Source organism: Leptinotarsa decemlineata, unplaced genomic scaffold (assembly GCF_025532065.1).
Source record: "Leptinotarsa decemlineata unplaced genomic scaffold, Ldec_3_MD MMD2_tig00001393_RagTag_RagTag, whole genome shotgun sequence".
NCBI classification, from domain to species: Eukaryota; Metazoa; Arthropoda; class Insecta; order Coleoptera; family Chrysomelidae; genus Leptinotarsa; species Leptinotarsa decemlineata.
This window is the reverse complement of record NW_027412562.1, coordinates 11,006,616-11,028,780: the sequence shown is the minus strand read 5'-3', so window position 1 is coordinate 11,028,780 and position 22,165 is coordinate 11,006,616. Positions and strand designations below refer to the sequence as shown.

General features: G+C 34.5%; 2 protein-coding genes across 3 annotated transcripts in view; one reads left to right on the top strand and one right to left on the bottom strand.

Moving 5' to 3' along the window:
* LOC111511929 (synaptotagmin-15) overlaps positions 1–22,165 on the bottom strand; it is a 475,338-nt gene that overhangs the window by 379,026 nt on the left and 74,147 nt on the right. The window lies entirely within an intron of this gene.
* LOC141482564 (uncharacterized) lies at positions 3,765–4,703 on the top strand. The gene has a single exon (XM_074176055.1). It carries the CDS (start codon positions 3,765–3,767, stop codon positions 4,701–4,703), a length of 939 nt encoding a protein of 312 aa, XP_074032156.1.

The following is a 22,165-nucleotide window of genomic DNA, read 5'->3' as shown; positions in this document are numbered from 1 at the left end:
TCACTTGAACAACTCTCATGAGAATATAAATGGAAGAGAGACAAATCTTGAACCTTTCTTAGATGTTCCAGATTATCAAGGTTGCAAGTGACGTTCATGTCTATCAGGTACATGGCTCTTTCCGGATGAAATCCAGCTGCTTCAGGGTATGCTTAAGTGCGAAGCTCCATACATGAGAGCAATACTCCAAAGAAGGTCTGATCTGAGCTTTATAAAGCATCAAAAGTTGCTGAGGTGTGTACAATTTTCTTATTCGGAACAGTGTTCTAAGCTTTTGAGACATATCGGTGCCCGTTTCAACCTCCAACAAACTTATCTTCGTTAATATACAACAAAAAGAGGGTTGGAGACAATATGGATCCCTGGAGAACACCAGCGTTGATGGCATGTATTCGAGAGGTATCCATCGACGGCCACTTGCAGGCAATGTTCTTTCAAGAAGCTAGAGAGCCATACATAAAAATGATTCGACAAGCCATAGCATCAAAGTTTGACAGGCAAACCCTCATGCCACACGGCCAAAGGCCTAAACGATATCAAGCGCAACAGCTCTTGACTCTCCATGTTCATCGAATGCGTTATTCCAAATATGGGTGACATACGATTGAAGGTCGCCTGTTGATCTTTGTTTCTGAAAGCCATATTGATGATCAATATTCATTCATAATATTCACTATTATTCTAAACAGTTTTTCAATAGATATCATCCAAGGTGAAACTCGGTTATTGTAAGGAAGCCTACAAGGCGCAAATAAAATATATTATTATTATTATAACATCCAGCCGAATATTAATTCTGCAAGCATAGAATGTATAGATATCGAAACAGCGCTGGCTCTGTTCAAATGAATATGTGACTGCGAATACATTGAAGTCTGAATCTATTCTTCGAATCCACTCCTACGAGAAAGTGAAAATTTCAAAATGTATTGAAGAAAATATAATAATAATAATAATGTTATATTCATGAGAGCAGACAAATGTCGAATGTTCTCACGAACTTGAATATTTGTGGTAGGTTCACTTTATCTGCAGATGATGCAACTATAGAATGGCACACTAAAGATAAAAATATTCTCAGCCAATTGATCTCCTTAGATCTAACTGAAATAAAAAGGTGGTGCGATGCCAATCAAATTGTCTTCAACTCTAAGAAAACTAAAATGTTATCATTTAAATGGGACATCGACAAAATACAACTAGATAATGATGCACTTATGAAATCTGATAATTACAGATTCTTAGGTGTTGTATTGGACCATAATTTAAAGTTTGATGGGCATATTATGACAATGGCAAAGAAATTGTCATCTGGGTGTTATGCTATCAGAGTTATTAGAAATGACATCGGTTTTCTTATTGCTAGAAAAGCCTACTTTGCTCTTCTGGAATCTCACATCAGATATGGGATAGCATTTTGGGGAGCCTGCTCACAAGCGTTGTTCTCAATGATCTTTAAGCTACAAAAGAGAACACTGAGATACATATGCCATGTTAATCAGTAAACTTCATGTAAACCCTTATTTATATCTCAGAGGATACTCACGTTAACATCAATTTTCATGCTAGAATCAACTAGTTTAGTTCATAAGCATAAACTACATTTATTAAAATCTGACACTGCACGTAATACTAGGGCATATGGCCAATATATACCTTTATTAATCCCCAGAACCACCCAATACTAAAATTCAATTGTTTACAATGGTACGAAAATGTTCAACCATCTACCGAAGCAAATAAAAATATTCATAGCACTCCGAAATTCAGAAGGGCGAAATTCAGAAGGGCTGTAAAAATTTTTTTAATAATAAGACCGTTTTATGCTTTGAGGGAATTTTTTGAACAAAATTTTGAGTAGCTGTGACAGCAGTACAAAATATGTCGTATCCATGTCTCTCACTGAATATTGTTGAGGGTAGGTGTGTATGTATGACTATATATGAATACACATATTAACTGCTTGTATTAAGAAATCAAACATTTTATAAACTTATTATATCTGTGTACATGGGTCTATATGTGTGTATGTATATATATATATATATATATATATATATATATATATATATATATATATATATATATATATATATATATATATATATATATATATATATATATATATATATATATATATATATAATGAATAGATAAGTACTCTTTGATCATTCCCATATTGATTTCAATTTAAGAGCCACCATTATACAGCTGTTTCAGCCTATTGGGTGGCTCTTAAATCGAAATCAATATGGGAATGATCAAAGAGTACTGACAACTCTGTCCTGTTTTGTATTTATAACCACAATTGATATAGAATAAATTAGGGAAAACTGTTTTATATCTATTCTACTGTATTGTGGTGAAAATATTTTATAGTAACATGTATATATACATTAAGTACATCCACTTTTAACATCCGACAATCCATATTGGTTTGCATAATTTTAATTTTATTCAATTATCATAATTTCCTGCTCATTTTAAGCAGTTAGGATTTATGTACTATTATATTTAGGAACTTTGTCAATAGGAATTCTATTCTTCAGATAATAAAGCATGCTTTGATTTGATTTGATTTAATTTGAATTTTATAGACTTGACTATCACTAAATTATTATTAAATATGATTCTGTAATTTTCCACAAACTGTCTTATACAGATATTATCATACATAATTCTTCGAGACATCCCTAGCAACGAAAGATAGCAGCATACAACGGTATGCTTCGCAAACTAATCAATAATTCACTGTCAGGAAGTATTTTTCAGAAAGAACTGAGATTTTTTCAATTGCTGATACAAGGTAGACTCCATTCTTCCCAAAAACTGCGATAACAAGCAATTCACCAGATCAATCCCACTTCAAGGGAAAATAAGCGTCATAGGACATTGCCATACTCGTTTTTTAAATAGAAAGACTTGGACGGTGCTTACAGAACAGATAATAATTAAAGCAAATTAAAAAAACAATGGGGGCAAAACCTCATTGTCGGGGGCTGAAAAGTCTCGGGCCTAACACATAGATGGCGCTGGTTCTATTGCACTCACCGATATTCTACTCATGAGTTTGTAAGTTATTGTGCTAAGAGTGACACTACTTTTGTTATTTTCAAAACAATAAATCAAAAACAATTTCGTGTTTCGATTTTACACTGCTCCTTGATGGAAAAAAATACCGTTGAAGCGAAGCAATGGCTTGAAAAGTATTATAAGGACTCTGCTGAACGAAGTTATTCTGAAATTGGATATAGAGCTCAAAAATGTTGAAATAAACAGGGTGTTCCATTTGAAAAAAATGAGTTCCAATAATTTTTTTATGAGATCAAAGTATCTGCATATTTTGAAGACCCTGTATGAGGCAAATGAAAATATGACTCAGAGTAAAGATACTCATAGTATCACTCCACTCCATTTCAAATTTGATCGTTTAAGTGCAAGAGAGTTCAAGATTAACAGCATTTATAAAAGTTCATGTTTGGTAAAAAAAATATCGAAATTAATTTATATCTTCTAAACGGTAATAGATAGGTGTAATGTCAGTAGGAATGTGCCTGGACTATAATACTGTATAAAAAGTTATCTGTGACGTCCTTGGACAGGGCTCTGTGATTTGGTATTTTAAAATTGGAAAATATAGTTATTGAATGAACCTTGAAGGTGTTTCATTTAGATGGATGACAGACATTACAAGTGGCGACGAGGATGAACGTATATTGAAAATTTAGTCTAACAACGGATTTGTTTGATTAAAAACAAGTAACATGGCGACGGGACAATTTGGGTTAAAAACGGAGTTCAATCCAGACATTCACGATTTCGGCATCCATGTCCGGCGACTGAAATCGTTTTTTACTGCTAATGAGGTGGCAGAGGAAAGTAAGCAGCGAGCAATGTTGTTGAATAGCCTTCATCAGAGTGCATTTGCCTTACTCGAGGACTTATGTGTTCCCGATAAACCAGAAAATAAAGGTTTCAATGTGTTGGTTGAGTTATTGGAGAAACATTATCAACCGCAACGGGCAGTTTATGCAGAAAGGTATGCTTTTTATTCTGCGAAAAAGCTTGAAATAGAAAGCATTCAAGAATATTCAGTACGTCTTAGAAGGCTAGCTACACATTGTAAATTTGGTACTTATTTAGACAATGCACTTCGGGATAAATTTATATGTGGTTTCGAACCTGGAAGAATTTTGGATACCTTATTTACCAAAACCGAAATGTTAACATTTGAAGAAGCCATCAGCAGCGCATTAACGACAGAGTCAGCTCAAAATAATTATGGATTACCAGTGCAAGTGAAAGTGGAAGAATTACTTCGCTTGAAAGAAGATTTGATACGTCCGCGCGGAAGAGGGCAAAGAGGCGGTAGTCAAGGGCAAATGCATAGACAAAAACCTACGACTACAGGACCACACATCGCTTCAGGAAAGTATTCCTCAAAAAAAGGTATGTTTTTTTGTTCGGTGTGCGGGGGCAAAAATCACGAATCCTACAGATGTTTTTACCGAGAATATATTTGTGAGAAATGCGGAGGAAAAGGCCATTTAAAGAGAGTATGCAAGGTGGGTCTAAACCATTCATTTAATTATTTCGAAAATGAACAGTTAGAGTCGAGCGTTGATGATACCAACGAGTTTTCGACAACAGTCAGAGATAAACCTTTATTTTGTTTGCCAAGTTTCCACAATTTTTTTATCTGAAATCTCATCTATATAATTCAACTGCCTGAATCCTAAATTGAATTTGTGAATGAAATCACGCCCCAGTAACAAGTTGTCGCCCCGTCTAATTACAAAAAAATCCAAAATATGGGAACGGTTATTAAAAATGGTAAATTTTCGTTATGTGGACACCCGGCGATTTTGAAAAAATTTTTGACTGTACTTACGTATTTTGATGCGTAGATTACGAATCCGAAAGAAAAAAGCGGCGCTCTCCCTTATTTAAAAAGTTACGGCCCTTCAAAGTTCAGAAAAGGGCAACTTTTCAGCCTTGTTTTTCACTAAAAAAAACTATTTAAAAACACAAGCATTTATTCACTAGGTCACCTTTACACCTTATTCCTCCTTCTTTAACACTTTTCACTTCAATAATCAACATTTTTCTTATGAAAAACTTTACTTCAGGAATATGGACTGCATCAGTCGTACCAACCATATCATTAACCTTAAAAACGTAAAATACAGTGATATGTACCCAAAAAGCAGCTCCGTACATTTTTTAATATTTTTATAAGAAAAATGTTGATTATTGAAGTGAAAAGTGTTAAAGAAGGAGGAATAAGGTGTAAAGGTGACCTAGTGAATAAATGCTTGTGTTTTTAAATAGTTTATTTAGTGAAAAAGAAGGCTGAAAAGTTGCCCTTTTCTGAACTTTGAAGGGCCATAACTTTTTAAATAAGGGAGAGCGCCGCTTTTTTCTTTCGGATTCGTAATCTACGCATCAAAATACGTAAGTACAGTCAAAAATTTTTTCAAAATCGCCGGGTGTCCAGATAACGAAAATTTACCTTAAAAATGACTTCAAGCTCAATTTTACTAAAGCACAAATTTTGTCCCCAACATATGTTACAAAACTCAAATTGGTCTCTTCTAGAGGTAACTTTTGGAAATGTTTTCTACACAAATTTTCTGAAATTACTGATAGGTATAGGAAAATAGTATATGGATTTGTTGACAAAGTGATAATGAATCATAATATGATATTATATACGGGGTGTTCTATTTGAAAAATCAAAGAAGCCGCTATTTTATAGTAGAAGCGACAACGCCGCTTCGTCTAAAATATTTTAGGCGTGTAGGTCATATTGACTTATGCATACTGTGGAATTTTCAGGTTGATCTGTTGAATAGTTTGCCAGAAACGGCTAATTAACGCTCATCATGAAAAGCCCTGTATTTAGGGGTGATTTCAAGTACCCTATGTAAAAAAATAGACGTCTTCATTCGAGTCCCACTGTATATATAATAGGCAAAAAAAATAACTGACAAACAAAATTGATTACAATTGTACCGTAATCTGTATCAATTATCTTCAGAACGATTCTGACCGGAGAGTGAACATTTGAAAAACAAAAACAAGTGAGAAGAGAAAAGCGAAATCTTAACTATGTGTTACAGCCAACTCGGAACGCGTTCTACCATACACTATCACCTACATTTTTAATGTCTATTTTTATTTCTACAGTGACGGGCGCAAATATTTCCAAGAAGGTTGGGAGAAAAGACAACGTTTGTAGAGAATCTGGAATTCTCTTTTCATTTAATTTTTTCTCCCACGTCCAATCAAACATTTGAAAATATTGCTTTCATCTCCGAAAGATCTATGTCCTCCGTCACTTTCTCAGTTGGGCAGAAATATCCTCAAATTATTACATCACAACTGTTGACAACCTCAACATTAGTTTTCAGCAAAACTGCTACAAATATAATATTTTCACTAGGATTGATTTTCTATCAAACACACTTTTTCCACATCAGAATAAAATGACAGTTTTAGACATTCTTTGTTGTTTTGGTTAGCAAACGTAAGTCTAGAGACAATATTTTATTTTGATATAGAAAAAATATTTTCAATAGATTCATTCTTCGCCAGAGGTTCCAATTCTACTCATCCTTTTAGTACATTCGCTTAGTACGCTTCAATAAAATATTGTTTTTTCAAAGTAGTTTCCACCATAATTTTATTTCATGTTATTGAGTTTTGTATTACTTTGGGAATGATAGGTCGCCTTTTGTGGGGTCCGCCGTATTTGATATGATATGCCGGTATTTAATTTTTTATTATTAATATTAACGGGTCTCGGCATCTAATGGCCACTGACACGAGATCTGTGATACATTTGGTTACATAATATCGAAAAACATAAAAATCAGATTGAATTAAACAGTCGACAGTCCTTGAGGAACTGTATCACGACACTGAGCTGGTTAGGTAAGCCGAGAATGTCTTTGAAAGTTCCCCTGAGTTTGTGTTTGCGGCGAGTTGGGCTGTAGTGTTTACAATTTAAAAGTATGTGCTCAATTGTGAGTCTTGCATTATCACAGAATACACAATTTTGTGAAGACATCAATCAGGTAATCAATGGGTGAGTAGGGAGTGGCTTTTTCCGAGTCTTCTTATAACACTTCTGTTCATTCGTGTCATTGGGGGCAGGTCCAGCGCAGAAAGTGTGGGTTGGATTGTATGTAGTTTGGTGGTACATGTGTTCCAATGTGTTTGGGATGTTTGTATCATCGTTTGTCTAGCTGCTGATTACAAGTCTTGCTGGAGTTGGATTTGCTCCTCTGGCAAGTCGGTATTCAATCAACTTCATGATCAAAAAATTCTCTGGATGTGTTCCATCCTTGATAATATTGATAGATTCTGTGTTTTACTCTTACTTCTGCTTTCCCTTGCTCACTGAACCGATATTTTCAGGAACCTCTGGTAGGATTTTGAACATCTTTAATATTGAATTATCATCAATTAGGAGGAGTCGAGAGTTCTGAGGACTAAAGGCATGTTTCTATTTCAAATCCTTCCCCAGTTTCATTGATGATTCATGTTTAAATGTATTGTTTTTCGTAAAGGGATTCCAAGGTAGTAGACAAGACGCTGCCGCTGATAAATTCATACTCTTACATGGCAAAAAATAAGTTATTTGCGCGTAATTAGGTACCCGAGGTTTTTTGACGTTGAAAATCATAATTTCCTAATAATTATTAGGTATGTAACAGCTAGAGGGCGCGGCGTACGCTGTCATTATTCATTTCAAATTGCCCAAACTTTTTTGACAGTAAGTACACAAACAGTAATACACAAGTTATTCCAATATTTTGATAAAACTCATTATCATCCTCAAGAAAGAGCTACAAAATTTGTATGATGATAGTACAATATGAAATTATCACAAAGGGCTCAACTTACTGCTAGTGAAAATGGTCGTGTCTAAGAGAATGTTGCATTTAAACAATTGAAACAATGTCAATACAATAGAGCAAATCACTACATTGAAAGAGGTTGACTCCTCACTGATATGAAGATTATTGAATTAATTTACCAAAAATCGTTATTTGTTTGAAAATATGGATTACCGGTAAAAGCCATGTGGTTGAAGAACAAAGAGAGGCAACAACAATTGACACTGACGGCTGTCATGTGATTCAGTTTGAAAAAAGTGTGTTTGTTTGTCTATGTTGAAACTATGGAACAAATTAGAACTGTAATTGTGCAAATGTGATCAGAGATATCAATTGACAATACCCTCATTATTTTTGAGGAGAAATGAAGAAGTTTTATAATTCGAAAGTAAAACTGTGTTATAGGGAGATTGGAATTTTGTTTCAAAATATTAAAAAATGTTATGAATTATACAATGAAAATCCAAAATTATTTCTGGTTTGAAAATCATGTCAATTTTTATCAATATCTAGAAGAAAATCATGGATTTCATTGAGGTGATCAGTGTCTAATCTTCTGTTAAGGAAATTATTTGATTGTAATTTGAATGCCACTCCCAAAAACAATCTTTTAGATATATTTCTTTCAATTGATAGGATTTTAGTTGAATTATAGTCCATTTTATGACTTTTTTTTAAATATGATTACTGATTACTTACATCTCTCAGGATGTAATTTACTATCATCACTTTTATGTGAACTGATTCTATCTTTGAGTAGTCTTCACGTTTGACCAATATATTCACTACTACAATTTAAACATTAAATGAATTACATTGATTGAGAATTGATTTTTATGGGAGTTTTATCCTTGAGTTTTTAAAATAATTTATTGATGGATAATATGGTTCTGAAAGCTATTTATACATATACATTTTTGAAAATTCTGCAAAACTCAGGTGTCATCACTGATGTATGGTAAAGAAGAGAAAAGTATAGGAACTGGAGGTAGATCAGCCCCGACTGTGATATTGTCAGACTGTACAGAATATATAGATAAAGTGGTTTATCTTAACGACTGGAGAAATGCAAGTAAAATGGATTATCCGGGTCTCTCAGTCAAAAAATCAAAATCAAAACTCCGCTCTACTTTGCCAAGCTTTCTCTTCTATTGGAAAGCTCCTTTAGGGCCTATAATTTATTAAGTTGCGGATTTTTTCGCCATTGAATAACAGTAAGAATGAGTGACAAACCATGAAATGAACGTGTAAATTGATGAAAGGAAGTTCAAACATGTTTGGGATTCTTTTGGTTTGACAAATGTCATACCTTCACATGAATGTCATTTTCCAATGGGCATGATGATTTGATAAGCTTTGACTCTAAAGAGAGAGTTATTGATTGATACGATTTTCATTATCATTATTATGTTTTTGGTGTAGTTCCAGTAAGTTACTGTATATACTGCTGAGATTATTAATGTCATTTTTCTTATTCATAGAACAGAAGACCTATTAATTTCAACGATTTCGAGAAAAAGGATTTTGAAAATTTGTTTCTGTATGTAAAGCTGATCTTAGAGTGATTTGGTTTATGTTCTGTTCCTATGGAATGTTGTGCTGAGGCAGATGATTTCGTATTAAGCTTTATATCACTTGTTTTACTGCAAGTATTATATCATTTGTTCACAAAAAGGATTTGAGGCTGTAATAACTTCTAATTATTATATGCGAGCGCTTTCGATAGCATATATATATATATATATATATATATATATATATATATATATATATATATATATATATATATATATATATATATATATATATATATATATATATATATATATATTACAAAGAAAACTCTTTGTTATATGTCAAGCTTTCGGTATATTTCACACCTTCCGTCAGGACAACTACAATAATAAGATTATATATCTTGTAAAAAATATATAAATATGGAGAATTTACTAACGTGAGAATAATATATATATATATATATATATATATATATATATATATATATATATATATATATATATATAAACTCCCAAACAATGAATACAACTTATGTTCAACATTCAGATCGTCACTAGGGATGTCAACATGTTGGATTGGAAATAGCTGCTGTTAATTAATCGTGCATTCCCACATATTTGAAAAATTTTAGCCCAATTGATTTATGTAAATCAGTTCAAAATTCAGTTTCTAGGTTTATTCCACAATAACATACTAACATATCAAGGTAGATAAAATCCTATAGGTGATAGAAATACTATTTGAATTGGATGTATCACTTTTTCATTGACTAGCACTTGTTTCAATCATCTTATATGATAATGTGCACGCCACTGTATTAAACTTATATTCAGCTATCCGTTTCTATGCATGTACTGACCTATCATATGGTATTTACAATGACTTTTATTTCGAGTAATGTTTCCGAGAGTAGTTATTCATATCTTCATGTGGTATCAAAAATATTGTTGACCTACTTGTGATATGAAATCTGATGGGTAATTTATTTCAGATAATATGGTCCTCAATGGATGACAGCTGTTGGATTTTGGTATTAACCTATATTCGGATAACAATTAAGAAGCTGTGGGCAAATATCAGAGTCGATGGTGTGCTAGAATTCATTCGGCATAACTGAGATGATTTCTAGACATAGTTTGATAGAATGAGTGGATAATTTCAACTCAGGAAGTACTGAAATTAAAGAGAGATTAAAACCCTCGAATACCTGATTTTTATTGATACTCTCACCCGTTACTTGCTGAAAATTAATCACATTGATCATGATAATAAAACAAAATTCAGACCAATAAATATACTAGAAATCCATTTCGCTTCACAGTAACTTCCTCAGTCGAACTGATATAGTGAACTATTCTACAATGTATTTCATGTAACAGTAGTTATAAAGAGAAAAGAACTGACTATATCAGTTCCAACCACAACAATTTTCTTATCTGGATTTTTTTCAACAAGATTCATGACCTTTTCAATAATGAGAGTATCAGCATCTTCTTCCGCTTGTTTCATTGTTAACTTTGTTTCGGCAACAAGGGTACTTTTTGATTTAGTTTCATAATGAGACTTGTTTTTGACCTTAGACGAGTACAAGTTTTTTTTTTAGTTAGTTTTTTTCCATGTCTACCTCGATCGAAACTTCTGGTGCGATTTTTTCGTTGCTCGTCTATATCTTTCATAGGACTGAATTTGTTCTTTAATTAATAGAGAATAAATAAGTTCTGAGTTTTGTCACCCTATTCCAATCAGTATATGAGTTATAATAAGTTTAAACGTAAAACACCAGGTGAGAATGATGGATTAACAGAATTTTCAAAAATCGATGTAAAATATTTCAAGGAACAATTTATTTTTGGAAAAGTCGGTGAGTTTTTTTAATGGTTGATCTCTTTCTCATAGTGTGAATAAAAATATACATTACGATAGTGAATATTCTCAGAAAATGCAAAAAACGAAATAAACTCGAATCTAAAATAATTTTAATCATTATGTTCAGTTGTGATTTGTTCATTAAAATTAATACTTTAATTACTCGTATAGCCTGACATTCCATATTACATTGATGAACAAAATAATTATAAATCGAAATATACTGCTATAATTAACACCCAAATAAATTAAGAATATTTGATAAGACATCTACAATGTTTTGAGAAAGTTGTAGAATTTTTTAAAATCAAATGCGTAGATGCCATTGCCATTTGTAGATAATTCATATACCTCCCGGAAAATTCTGCCCATCAGAAGATCTCTCGTGAAGAAGTGGAAAAGGGACTAGGTAGGTGAATATTTTTTCATATTGGCAAATCTCCCACCCACAGAAGATGCAGCACAAAATTGTTATTATCAGCTTCAAACTTGGCTGGCTAACGAACTCACAGCAACAGATTGGGCCTGGAAGCAACATCAATGTGGCATTATGCCCAAATTTCCAAAAAAGTAATTAATTCCGAAAGTATTGCTTAAAACTATTTACTGCAGCTGTGAACCTGGATGTAACAGTTTGAAATGTGGCTGAAGTTTGAAATGTGGATGAAGAAGCAATAGAGACTGGAAATAATATCGGAGACGAAGACGGTGATGGTCTTGAAGATTTCGAAGATCTGCTAGAATCGGAAAGGTTTGTTGAGTCTAACGACGAAGGAATATCATCAAAGAAAGAAAAACTAATGTATTGAAAAATATCATAATGAATGGATAACATAATCAGTCGGAATTTGTCGGTCGGTAGACGGTCGGTTTGATGTGGGTGCTTTGTTTACTCACTCAAATCAACCGCCGTGTTGGTCGGTGGTCCAAGCCGCAAGCTGAACGGTCGATTTTCATTTGCCATCGTTCAATCCGTGTTAGGAATCACACGTCAAAAGGTAAGACCTCGTTAGTTTTTAGCTCGCACAAGTTTCGACTTCTGAGGGTTGTCGTTCATAGGGGTACGACAGCTGGTTAACGGAAAAACATATTTTGAACATATATTTTTTATTATGATGATTTTTGATAGGGCGCTTTGTTCCGGAGACACAAAGCGAAGAAGAATTTCGACAATAACAATTTATTGCCAAAAATTACTTGTAATGTTTTTTAATCTACAAGAACCATTGAAAATGACTGCCCCCCGCTCGGATGCCAGAATCCAATCTTCTCATCATCGACTCCCGAACTCTTTCAAAAACACCAGGATCGTTTCTGATTTTGCGTTACATCCAGCAATTATCCGATTTCTCAATTCTCCCACATCTGCTACTAGAGTAGTATACGCTGAATCCGGTAATCAAGCAGGCCATAAGTTAGGTCCACCTCGACCAATCCAGCGATCTCCATATGTTACTGTTGAAAAATCTCAAGCTAATATGCTAAAATGCGCTGGTGTATTATCCGGCATAAACCATATTGCATTTCTTGTAACCAATGGTACATCCGTTTGTAGTGATCGAAATGTTGTTGATAGGTACCAACCGAATTGTTGGAGTTTTTATTACTTGGTAGGTCCAGTGTAGTACGGCTACGTTAATAATTTCAAAACTACCAAAATTGCTATTGCTGAAATTCTTTTTCGCCCCATATGTTCGAAACAATGCGCCCTATCAAAAGTCCTCGTTAAACAAAATATCCTGGTGTTTAATAAACACCTTGTATATTATGACATTTTCTATGACAAAAATGTAATCAGAATTTAATAAACCAGCTTTTTTACTGAAAAGAAACTTGTAGCAGTCACATTTTCCAGATGAAATTCGCTTTGAATCATATCGTTAATATTTTGAACAACTATTTTCGCATTTTTTTTTTTTAGTTTATCAATATAAAATGAAACCATAAGTTATACGAGTAATTGAAGTGTTAATTCCAATAAATACCTCAGAATTGAACATAAAGATAAAAAAATTGTGTTCGAGTTTTATATTTGCATTTTCTGAGAACATGAACCATAATAACGTATATTTTTTCCACACTATCAGAAGGTAGAGATTTCAACGATTTCAAGATATTTTGACACGTGAATTTTCGATTGAAAATTAGGGTGGTTTTGCGATATTAAATCAAATCAAGGTGAAAAAATAAATATTTAAAATCCAAAAATGACTGTGTGTTTGATACATAAAAGGTGAATTCTCAACAAATTTCGTGAGAAACAATTGTTCATGAAAGATTAAAATAAAAACCAAAAACTTGGTTGTTTGAATTTTTCACATAAATTTTGAGGTTTGTGAAAAAAATGTAGATTCAAAAGTTGTAGATCTTTTCATTATCCATAATTTTGCCACTTCACTTATTTCCATATGACTTGTAGTTTTGCCGGAAATCGAGATAAACCGATTGTTACCCTTAAAAACTCATTCCCTCCCACTTCTCGACCTCAAATCGACCATAACTTATTTTTCATTTCATTTTTCCTTTCATTTTTCTTATATTCACTTCATTTTCTATTGAGTTTCATCTTACTATAATTTTTTTTGTTCCAAAAATTACCTACTCTGGTCTATTGAAATAATTTCACATAATGAGGATCAACGTCTAGACTAAACGAAGGAAATGTATTAATTGTTCCTGTATCAATCACTATCTTGATAATTATTTCGTGAAGTGCTACACTCTGGTCAAGATATTTTGGTTCCAGCATGTTCCTTACTGCATGAAGTGAAGTCATTGTTATTACTATTTTTTTCCTCTCGCAAAAAATTGCACCTTCCAATTTTCATCATTGGGAAGTGAAATTTTTATTTCTGCTCTTTCTTAGAAATATGGTGTCATCAAGGACATGGCTGAGGCTTTTAGGTAACGTCGTCTGTATTTCTGTGAATTTTCACAATGAAAAGCATTATATAAAATTTTACTATCTATACCTGCTATGATTAAGTAGAAAAAACTTGTAGATTAATCAATGTAACTGGAAAATCACGATAAAACTTTTTTGTTACGGATTATTGTTCATTAATTTATCCATTAGGTGCCTGAATTATTTCAATTCCCAATTTTGATATTCAATAAGTTGAAATGATACTTTTCCCCCTGGGAAAATTGTGAATATTGGTCTTACAGTTCCCGGATGCAGTTGGATAATTCCCTTCTATTTTTGAACCTTTTTTCGAATTTGAAATAAAATATATCAAATAGTTTCTGAGATATTTTTAATAAACCAATACCATGTTTTTTCACTCAAATCTTAATAACTTTTTCAATTTTTGCAAGCGACACTTGGTTTTTTCCAAAAATCATCCTCACGCTATTACAAATCGAATGATGCCCCATTCATATTTTTGGAGGCGCGGAAGAAAGTTTCACTTGAAGGGCACTTGAGAACCAGACTAAACTATCGTATGGAACTTTAATAATATATGTGTTTGGTAAAATTTTCAAAGGATTAGTGTCAATAGTCAACTGAAGCAAATTCCAGTCTATTGCTAATTGAAATTGATTTATTCATTCTATTAACTCTTGTACGTTCTCCCTTCACGTAGTTAACAATCTCAAAATTCACTCTTTCCGGAAGGTTATTAGCATTGTCTGTTCCTAGGAGAAACACCATTAACCTTGCGTCGTGATAAAACATGGGAGATGTAGCTACATTTCAGGATCATCTCTCTTATATCTCTCTCGAGTTTTGTAACGTACGTTTACAGTATTCATGAATACGGTTTATATCCATAACATTAGTACAAAAGTTTTGTTTGAATCTTCATTTCAAATGACGGTATGAATATATGTATGCTAAACATTCATGGGAATATAACATGGTTTGATATTACCGAAGTCACTGATTGAAAGAATTGAGTTGTCACAATTTGAAATACATGACTGAATTTTTTATTTTGGTATTTAATGAAAATAAATGTTTATGGAATAAACAATCATCATTTTCTGGAAAACGTTCATGGTTTTTACATTATGCCGTATTAGTTCCTGTCATAATCTGATTTTTTATGCATATTACTTGTACAAAATCATTTCGATGTTTCGCATCTGCCACAGGCAGATGAAAATTTAAAATCAAAAGATTCCAAGCCAAGTTGTTTCACGACGTTTCGATTGTTAGTATCCACAATCGTCTTCGGGTGATAACTGATTGAGTCTGGTTGAACCTAATCCATATTATAATTTATATATCTTCAAATATATATGTTGAAAATATGTTTTTTTCGTTAACCAGCTATCGCACCCCTACGAACGACAACTTTCAGAAGTCGAAACTTGTGCGAGCTAAGGACTAACGAGGTCTTACCTTTTAACGTGTGATTCCTAACACGGGTTGGACGATAGCAAGTGAAAATTGAGCATTCGGCCTGCAGCTTGAAACATCGACTCACACATCGGCCGATTGACTGAGTGAACAAAACACCCACGTCGAACCGTCCGGCTACCGATCGACCGATATGAGTAACTTTTGAGTCAATCAAATACATACTTCAGATAAAAATAACAATTTCATTATTATCAAAAGAATAGTGGTGATTCAGGTCCCAATGACTAAGTGAAAATTGCTGAAAGTTGAATTATTCGAGTTTTGAATTCAGCTATCGTTTTCTAAACCCCAGGTTGAATCTACTTTTCATTCCACGAAGTAAATCAGAATTCGAAACAGTATCAGATATTTGAAGTTCTTAAAATCTGTTTAAAATCTGTTTTTCCGTTAATCAGCTGTCGCCCCCATACGAACGACAACTCTCAGAAGTTGAGAAACTTGTGCGAGCTAAGGACTAATGAGGTCTCACCTTTTAACGTTTGAATGAAATAAGACATCAATATTTCTTGTTCGATTCATGATCTATTCATTTTGTAGAAATTCATATTGAAAAAACTAGGTTAATTAAATAACTTTCGTCTGATTTCAACAAAGTTTTCTATTTGTTACGACCGGTTTCGGTTTCTTTAACAATTCCCAAGTAGACTGATTGAGGATGGTTTAACAAATCGAAACCGGTCGTAACAAATAAAAAACTTGATATAAATCAACCGAAACTAATTTTCTTTATCCTATACCTAATATTTCTCACAGTCTGAGCTAACTATAACATATGGAATTCGTGAACATTCACGAGTGGAGAAGAAATTCCCTAACTTATATTGATGTATTAATGTCTAGCTATTGATGATAGTAGGAGATTTGAGCCGGTTCTAAGCCTCCCCCCACCACTATGACGTCACGTGGGGTGGATGACCTAGACCGACTCATGTGACTTTGAAAAATATGTCTGGTGCATGCCACCTTGATAAATATGTATGGTGCATATAACCTTGAAAAATATGTCTGGTGCATGGGTGGTATGTGTAAATCACAGATTTCAGCCGGTTCTGGGCCTCCCCCCACCACTATGACGTATTGATTGCTTTTTTGTTGTTGTTTAGTAACATCAAGGCGATGTGACCTTGAAGTGTCTGGTGCATGGATCGTTCAGATTTTTTTTTTCATATGAGATATTGTGTGTGTGTGTGACATAGTGACGTAATTACATTTGGTTGGTGTGTGGGAATGCACGGTACATGGTTTACATTTTTCATTTATGTTCATGACCTTGAACATGGAATTCAACTTTGAGATTAGGGAACTAGAATGCATACATGGTAAAGTCAGGGTTCGATATTGTCCTTCATGTGTACTCTGTACCTGTTTGTACCGAATAAACACACGTCTGAATACCAACTTTTTCCAATCGGAAAGGGGGTTTTTAAAATTTGATTCAGTTGTCTATTCAACACTGTATTACTTTTGGAATATCGAATTGATTCAATTGTCTATTCAACACTGTATCACTTTTGGAATTTCGAAGTAGCAATTTCTGTGTAATCAGCAGTTTCACATACGTTTTATGACAATGTAAACAAAATTTTGTAAGAAATATACTCAAGACGAATTCATCTCGATGCGCTCTCACATACTGAATGGCGTTTACGATCACAACTCGTTATGTAGACGTGTGTTTATTCTGTATAAACTGGTACAGAGTACATATGAACGATAATGTCAAATCATAACTTCACCGTGAAAGTCAAACCCAAAACACTACTTCAAAGTCGCCTTGTCCGCATATAAAGACTTCTTCAGAAGTCACTTTGTCGACATCGTGTGACGTATGTTGATGTCATTCCAGAATTGAAAGTGTCTTGCGACCTCCTCACCATCACAACTCGATGTGTTGACAGATGGTAGGTTCTAACATCCCAAAACGTTTGGAAACTGCGCAAGACATGGTGCGTACAAACAAAAAATCTCAAACAGTCCGAAATAGTCTCGCGGACACTTGTTTAAATCAGAACGCTTTTGAGGAGACCACTGTGCCACCTATCGTATATATGAAGAGATGAAGACGAGAAAATACTATTTATTAATCATGTCCATTTTGTTATGTAGCGTATCCCTATAGTCAGCTCAAATGTTATCTACCCTCAATCATCGATTTTTCAAATCAAATATATAAAAAAATATCTTAGCAAATAGCCCAAACAAATTTCCACATGAATGCGCATGAGCAACGGGAACAGTTCAGCCTCGAGAGCAAGAACGATTCAAAACAGTTTAGGATCATTTCGCAGTCAAAACCAGAACAGAGGATTCATCAGTCTGAAATTATCCTCAATAAACCAGAACGCTCTATATCAACTGCGCATGATCCCTGACGTCCTAGAACCTGAATTTCGAAAAACCAGAACAAACCTGGTGATACGAGCCAAGCAGTGGTCGTTGGAACGTCAGAGAGTGTAGACGTGTGCACTCTCTGTCATGATAGGTACCATCCAAACTGATTAGGAAGGAGCACTAGTCAGTCGATAATGTCAAATTCTAACTCTACCGTGTATGTCAAATCCAAAACATTAGTTCAATGTCGCCTTATCCGCATGTAAATACTTCTTCAAAGTCACCTTGTCGACATCGTGTGACGTATGTAGAGATCATTTCAATGTTGGAAGTGTAGTATGTAGACGTACTAACTAGGTGGGCTCACACCGATGGAACATTCATTACTTGGTGGATCTTTGAAGTATGCAGACGTATGTTTGTACATGGACAAGCACTTGATGAAACCCTATACCGTGCATTCACACACACACACAAACCAACCAAATGTAATTACGTCATTATGTCACAAACACACACACACACAAAATCTCATATGAAAAAATTTTGAATGATTCATGCACCAGACACTTCGAGGTCACATCGCCTTGATGTTACTAAACAACAAAAAAAAAGCAATTAATACGTCATAGTGGTGGGGGGAGTAACACAGTTCTCGGCTGCCTGCGTGTCACCACCGATGGAACATTCATTACTTGGAGGATCTTTGAAGTATGCAGACGTATGTTTGTACATAGACAAGCACATGGTCATGTGACGTATGTAGAGGTCATTTCGATGTTAATGTGACCCGAGACAGACTGAAATCACAAAGTCAACCCCCAAGGTTATGCGACTTTGAACATTGTTCGAAATACCACACCCTTCAAGGTCACATCACATTAACTTCACCAAACAACAACCAATAAAAAATCAATTAATACGTCATAGTGGTGGGGGGAGGCTTAGAACCGGCTCAAATCTCTTACTGATGATCCTTCTTCAATTAGCATTTCCTCAGAGTACTCCGTTTTTATCAGTTCCCGGAGGATTAATTCAGGTTCCGGCGAGGACAGAACACGTCTTCGCAATTGATTCGAGTTGTTTACGGGATAGAACCATCAGGAAAGTTATGATCCTGCTGGACATTTAGAAAGCTTTCAAAAATGTATGGACAGAAGGGTTTGTCGCCAAAATGTAGTCGGCAGGCATGCCTTCATTCGTGATTAGGATTCTTGAATCCTATCTGAACAACCGAACTTTTAGTGTAAGAGTGGAACAAACCACATTGGCACATTATCCAATTGAACCAGGTGTCCCGCAGGGATCCTGCATATCACCGCACCTGTACTTATTGTACACGCACTATTTTCCCATGTTCTCGCGAACGAATGTGGTGGTTTCTATGCAAACAATACCGCAATTCACGCAACCTCGTTCTCGAGCGAGGTGGCTGAGCAGCATCTGCTGATCCATTTCAACAGGTTGATCGTGCTGTACTTTGACCGTGCCGTATGTCACGAAAAAACTTACCAACGTAAAGATCTTCGAAAAGTTGAAAATCAAAGGCAAAAGCGTTGATGAGCAGAGAAGCGTGCGATATCTGCGAGTTATCCTGGAAAGACGCCTGCATTTTCAGGAACACTTGAGCCTGGCGATCCAACAAGCGGCTGCGGCAGTGAAAAGGATGTATCTGCTCTTGTATCTCCTTATGGAGACTCAATACGATGCAGAATGAAGTGTTCCGTAGTTGCACGAATAGTAACGGATACATTTCATTGGTTTATCTGTTAGATTTGGCTGAATTCGAGCCGGTCACTGAACACATCAAGAGGATCTCTCAGAAATTCTTCAAGTTCTTTTTACCGAAAAGCCCTCTGACAAGGGACGTCACGATGCTTAGATGTTATAATCAGCTGATGGGATGATCAATAATTATTGATTAAAACACTCCATGAGAGTAAAAGTGTGAACTTCAATTAGAAATAATACACTAAAATTCCACTGTAACGCCCTCATATTTCTATATTTCAAAGCGTAAGTAACTGACTAACGCATTACATTCAACAAACTACTCTATCGAAGAACAAACATAATTGAATGAATAATCATTCCTATTTTCTGATCGCTATCACTGATACTTTACATGAATACTCAAACTATGAAAAGAAACAACATGTCATCGAAATGCCTCCATTGTTGCCATCGACAATGATGCCCGTTCACAAGAGAAGAGGAAAAGGAGTTGAAAAGTACTTGATAAAAATAACTGCGTAATCGCAAGTAGAACCACCTATTTATGTGACACCCCAATCAACTTGCCAAATTTTTATGTCAGTGTTGGTAGTTTTACCATTCAAATGACAACTGCAGTAGCAGAAATTTGGGAAGCTATCCTGGAATACCATCGGAAAACGATTCCACATGTTTCTAGAAGTGATATGAAATCGAGAAAGGTTAATGCAGCTGCTGAAAAAAAATTCAATGAAAATCAAAAGAATAATAGATAAGTACTGTTCTGATCATTCACATATTGATTTCAATTCAGGAGCCACCAGTGTACAGCTGTTTCAACCTGTTGGGCATCGTTAGTATCAGGCAGGCGGTTCTCGATTGAAGACAAAATGTAAATAACCAAGAAAAGTATTTCTTATTAGTGAGTGGACTATGCTTGAAGAAAGGTAGTAAAGAAATCTGAAGAAATGAACTTTAAATGTTCGTCTCTGATATACCTACACAGTAGGTTGAATGGACTGACGCCTATCAGAAAACAACTACTCCACAGGCTAATACCACGAATGGCGTTGGATTATATCCGACAGGCGTCAGTGCAGGAATTTTCATAGAAAATTTCCTGCATATGCAATTGGCAATGCAACTGAAAGAGTCGACCTTCAATTTTGGAACGAGCACACTTGCTCGAGATCCTTAGCCACTCGTCAGTGCAAGATAGTGACCATCATCGACCTGAAGTCAATATTCCATAATCGAAAATCGAAATTCTTTCAGAGTATTTTATTCCTCGTCTCAGATTAGAGCGAACATCAAAAATGTCCCTCCATCTAGTGGACGAAGTATTAACAAACTGCATATCCGAAATTTGCCGATTCCTCGGAATAAGGAAGAAAAACTTTTTTATTAGTCAGTATGATATGCTTGAAGACAGACAGTAAATAAATCTAAAGAAATGAACTTTAAATGTTCAAGCCCATCTCGGATATACCTACACAGTAGGTTGAATGGATTACGCCTATCAGAAAACAACTACTCCACTGGCTAATACCACGAACGACGTTGGATTATATCCGATAAAAATAACTGCGTAAACGCAAGCGAGACATAAGTGGAATCACCTATTGGTGTAATATCCAAGTCAACTTGCCAAGTTTCTATGTCAGTGTTGGTGGTTTGACCATTCAACCGACAACTGCGGGAGCAGAAATTTGGGAAGGAATCCTGGAATACCATTGGAAAACGAATTCACATGTTTCTAGAAATTATATGAAATCGAGAAAGGTTAATGCAGTCGAGTTGCTGGAAAATAATTACATGAGAATTAAAAGATAAATAGATAAGTACTATTCTGATCAGTTCCATATTGATTTCAATTTAAGAGCTACCAGTAGACAGCTATTTCAGCCTGTCTCACTTGCCATCTTCTGGTGATGTCTGAAGTTCGGAACTAGACAGTCTAGTTTCCGAAGAAGTATTTTTACCAAAAATCAAACTCTCCTGAAAATACATTTGTGAAAGATATTTCAAAAAAGTTCAAGCTTGCAATTATTTGGTTTGTAGTAAAAACAAATATTTTCTCAGCGCTTCCATCATTGAATGATTGCTTTTTCATTACGTCCACTGAGTACAATAACGTAAAAACGCTTTTATCCATTCAATCATCTTTTCCAGTGTATTGGTTATTATAAATAATGACGCCAGTACGCTCATTATACAGAATTGTAACGTCAAATTTGACCATCAGGTCAACATTTTACAGAAAATATATTTATATTTGGACCAGTCTGATGAATATGCTTTTCATTCTTCATAGACAGATTTTACTGACATGTGATCGAAAATAGTAGGACATTCAAGTTGTCCATCTGCTTGAAGTTAATAATTATTACAATAATAATCCTGATTGAATTTTCTGCAAGTTCTGACAATGATTTGATCACTTTGTTCATGTGTAATAAATGAT

Coding starts and splice junctions, on each gene's coding strand:
- LOC141482564 (XM_074176055.1), top strand. CDS start 3,765: ATGGCGACGGGACAATTTGGGTTAAAAACGGAGTTCAATCCAGACATT.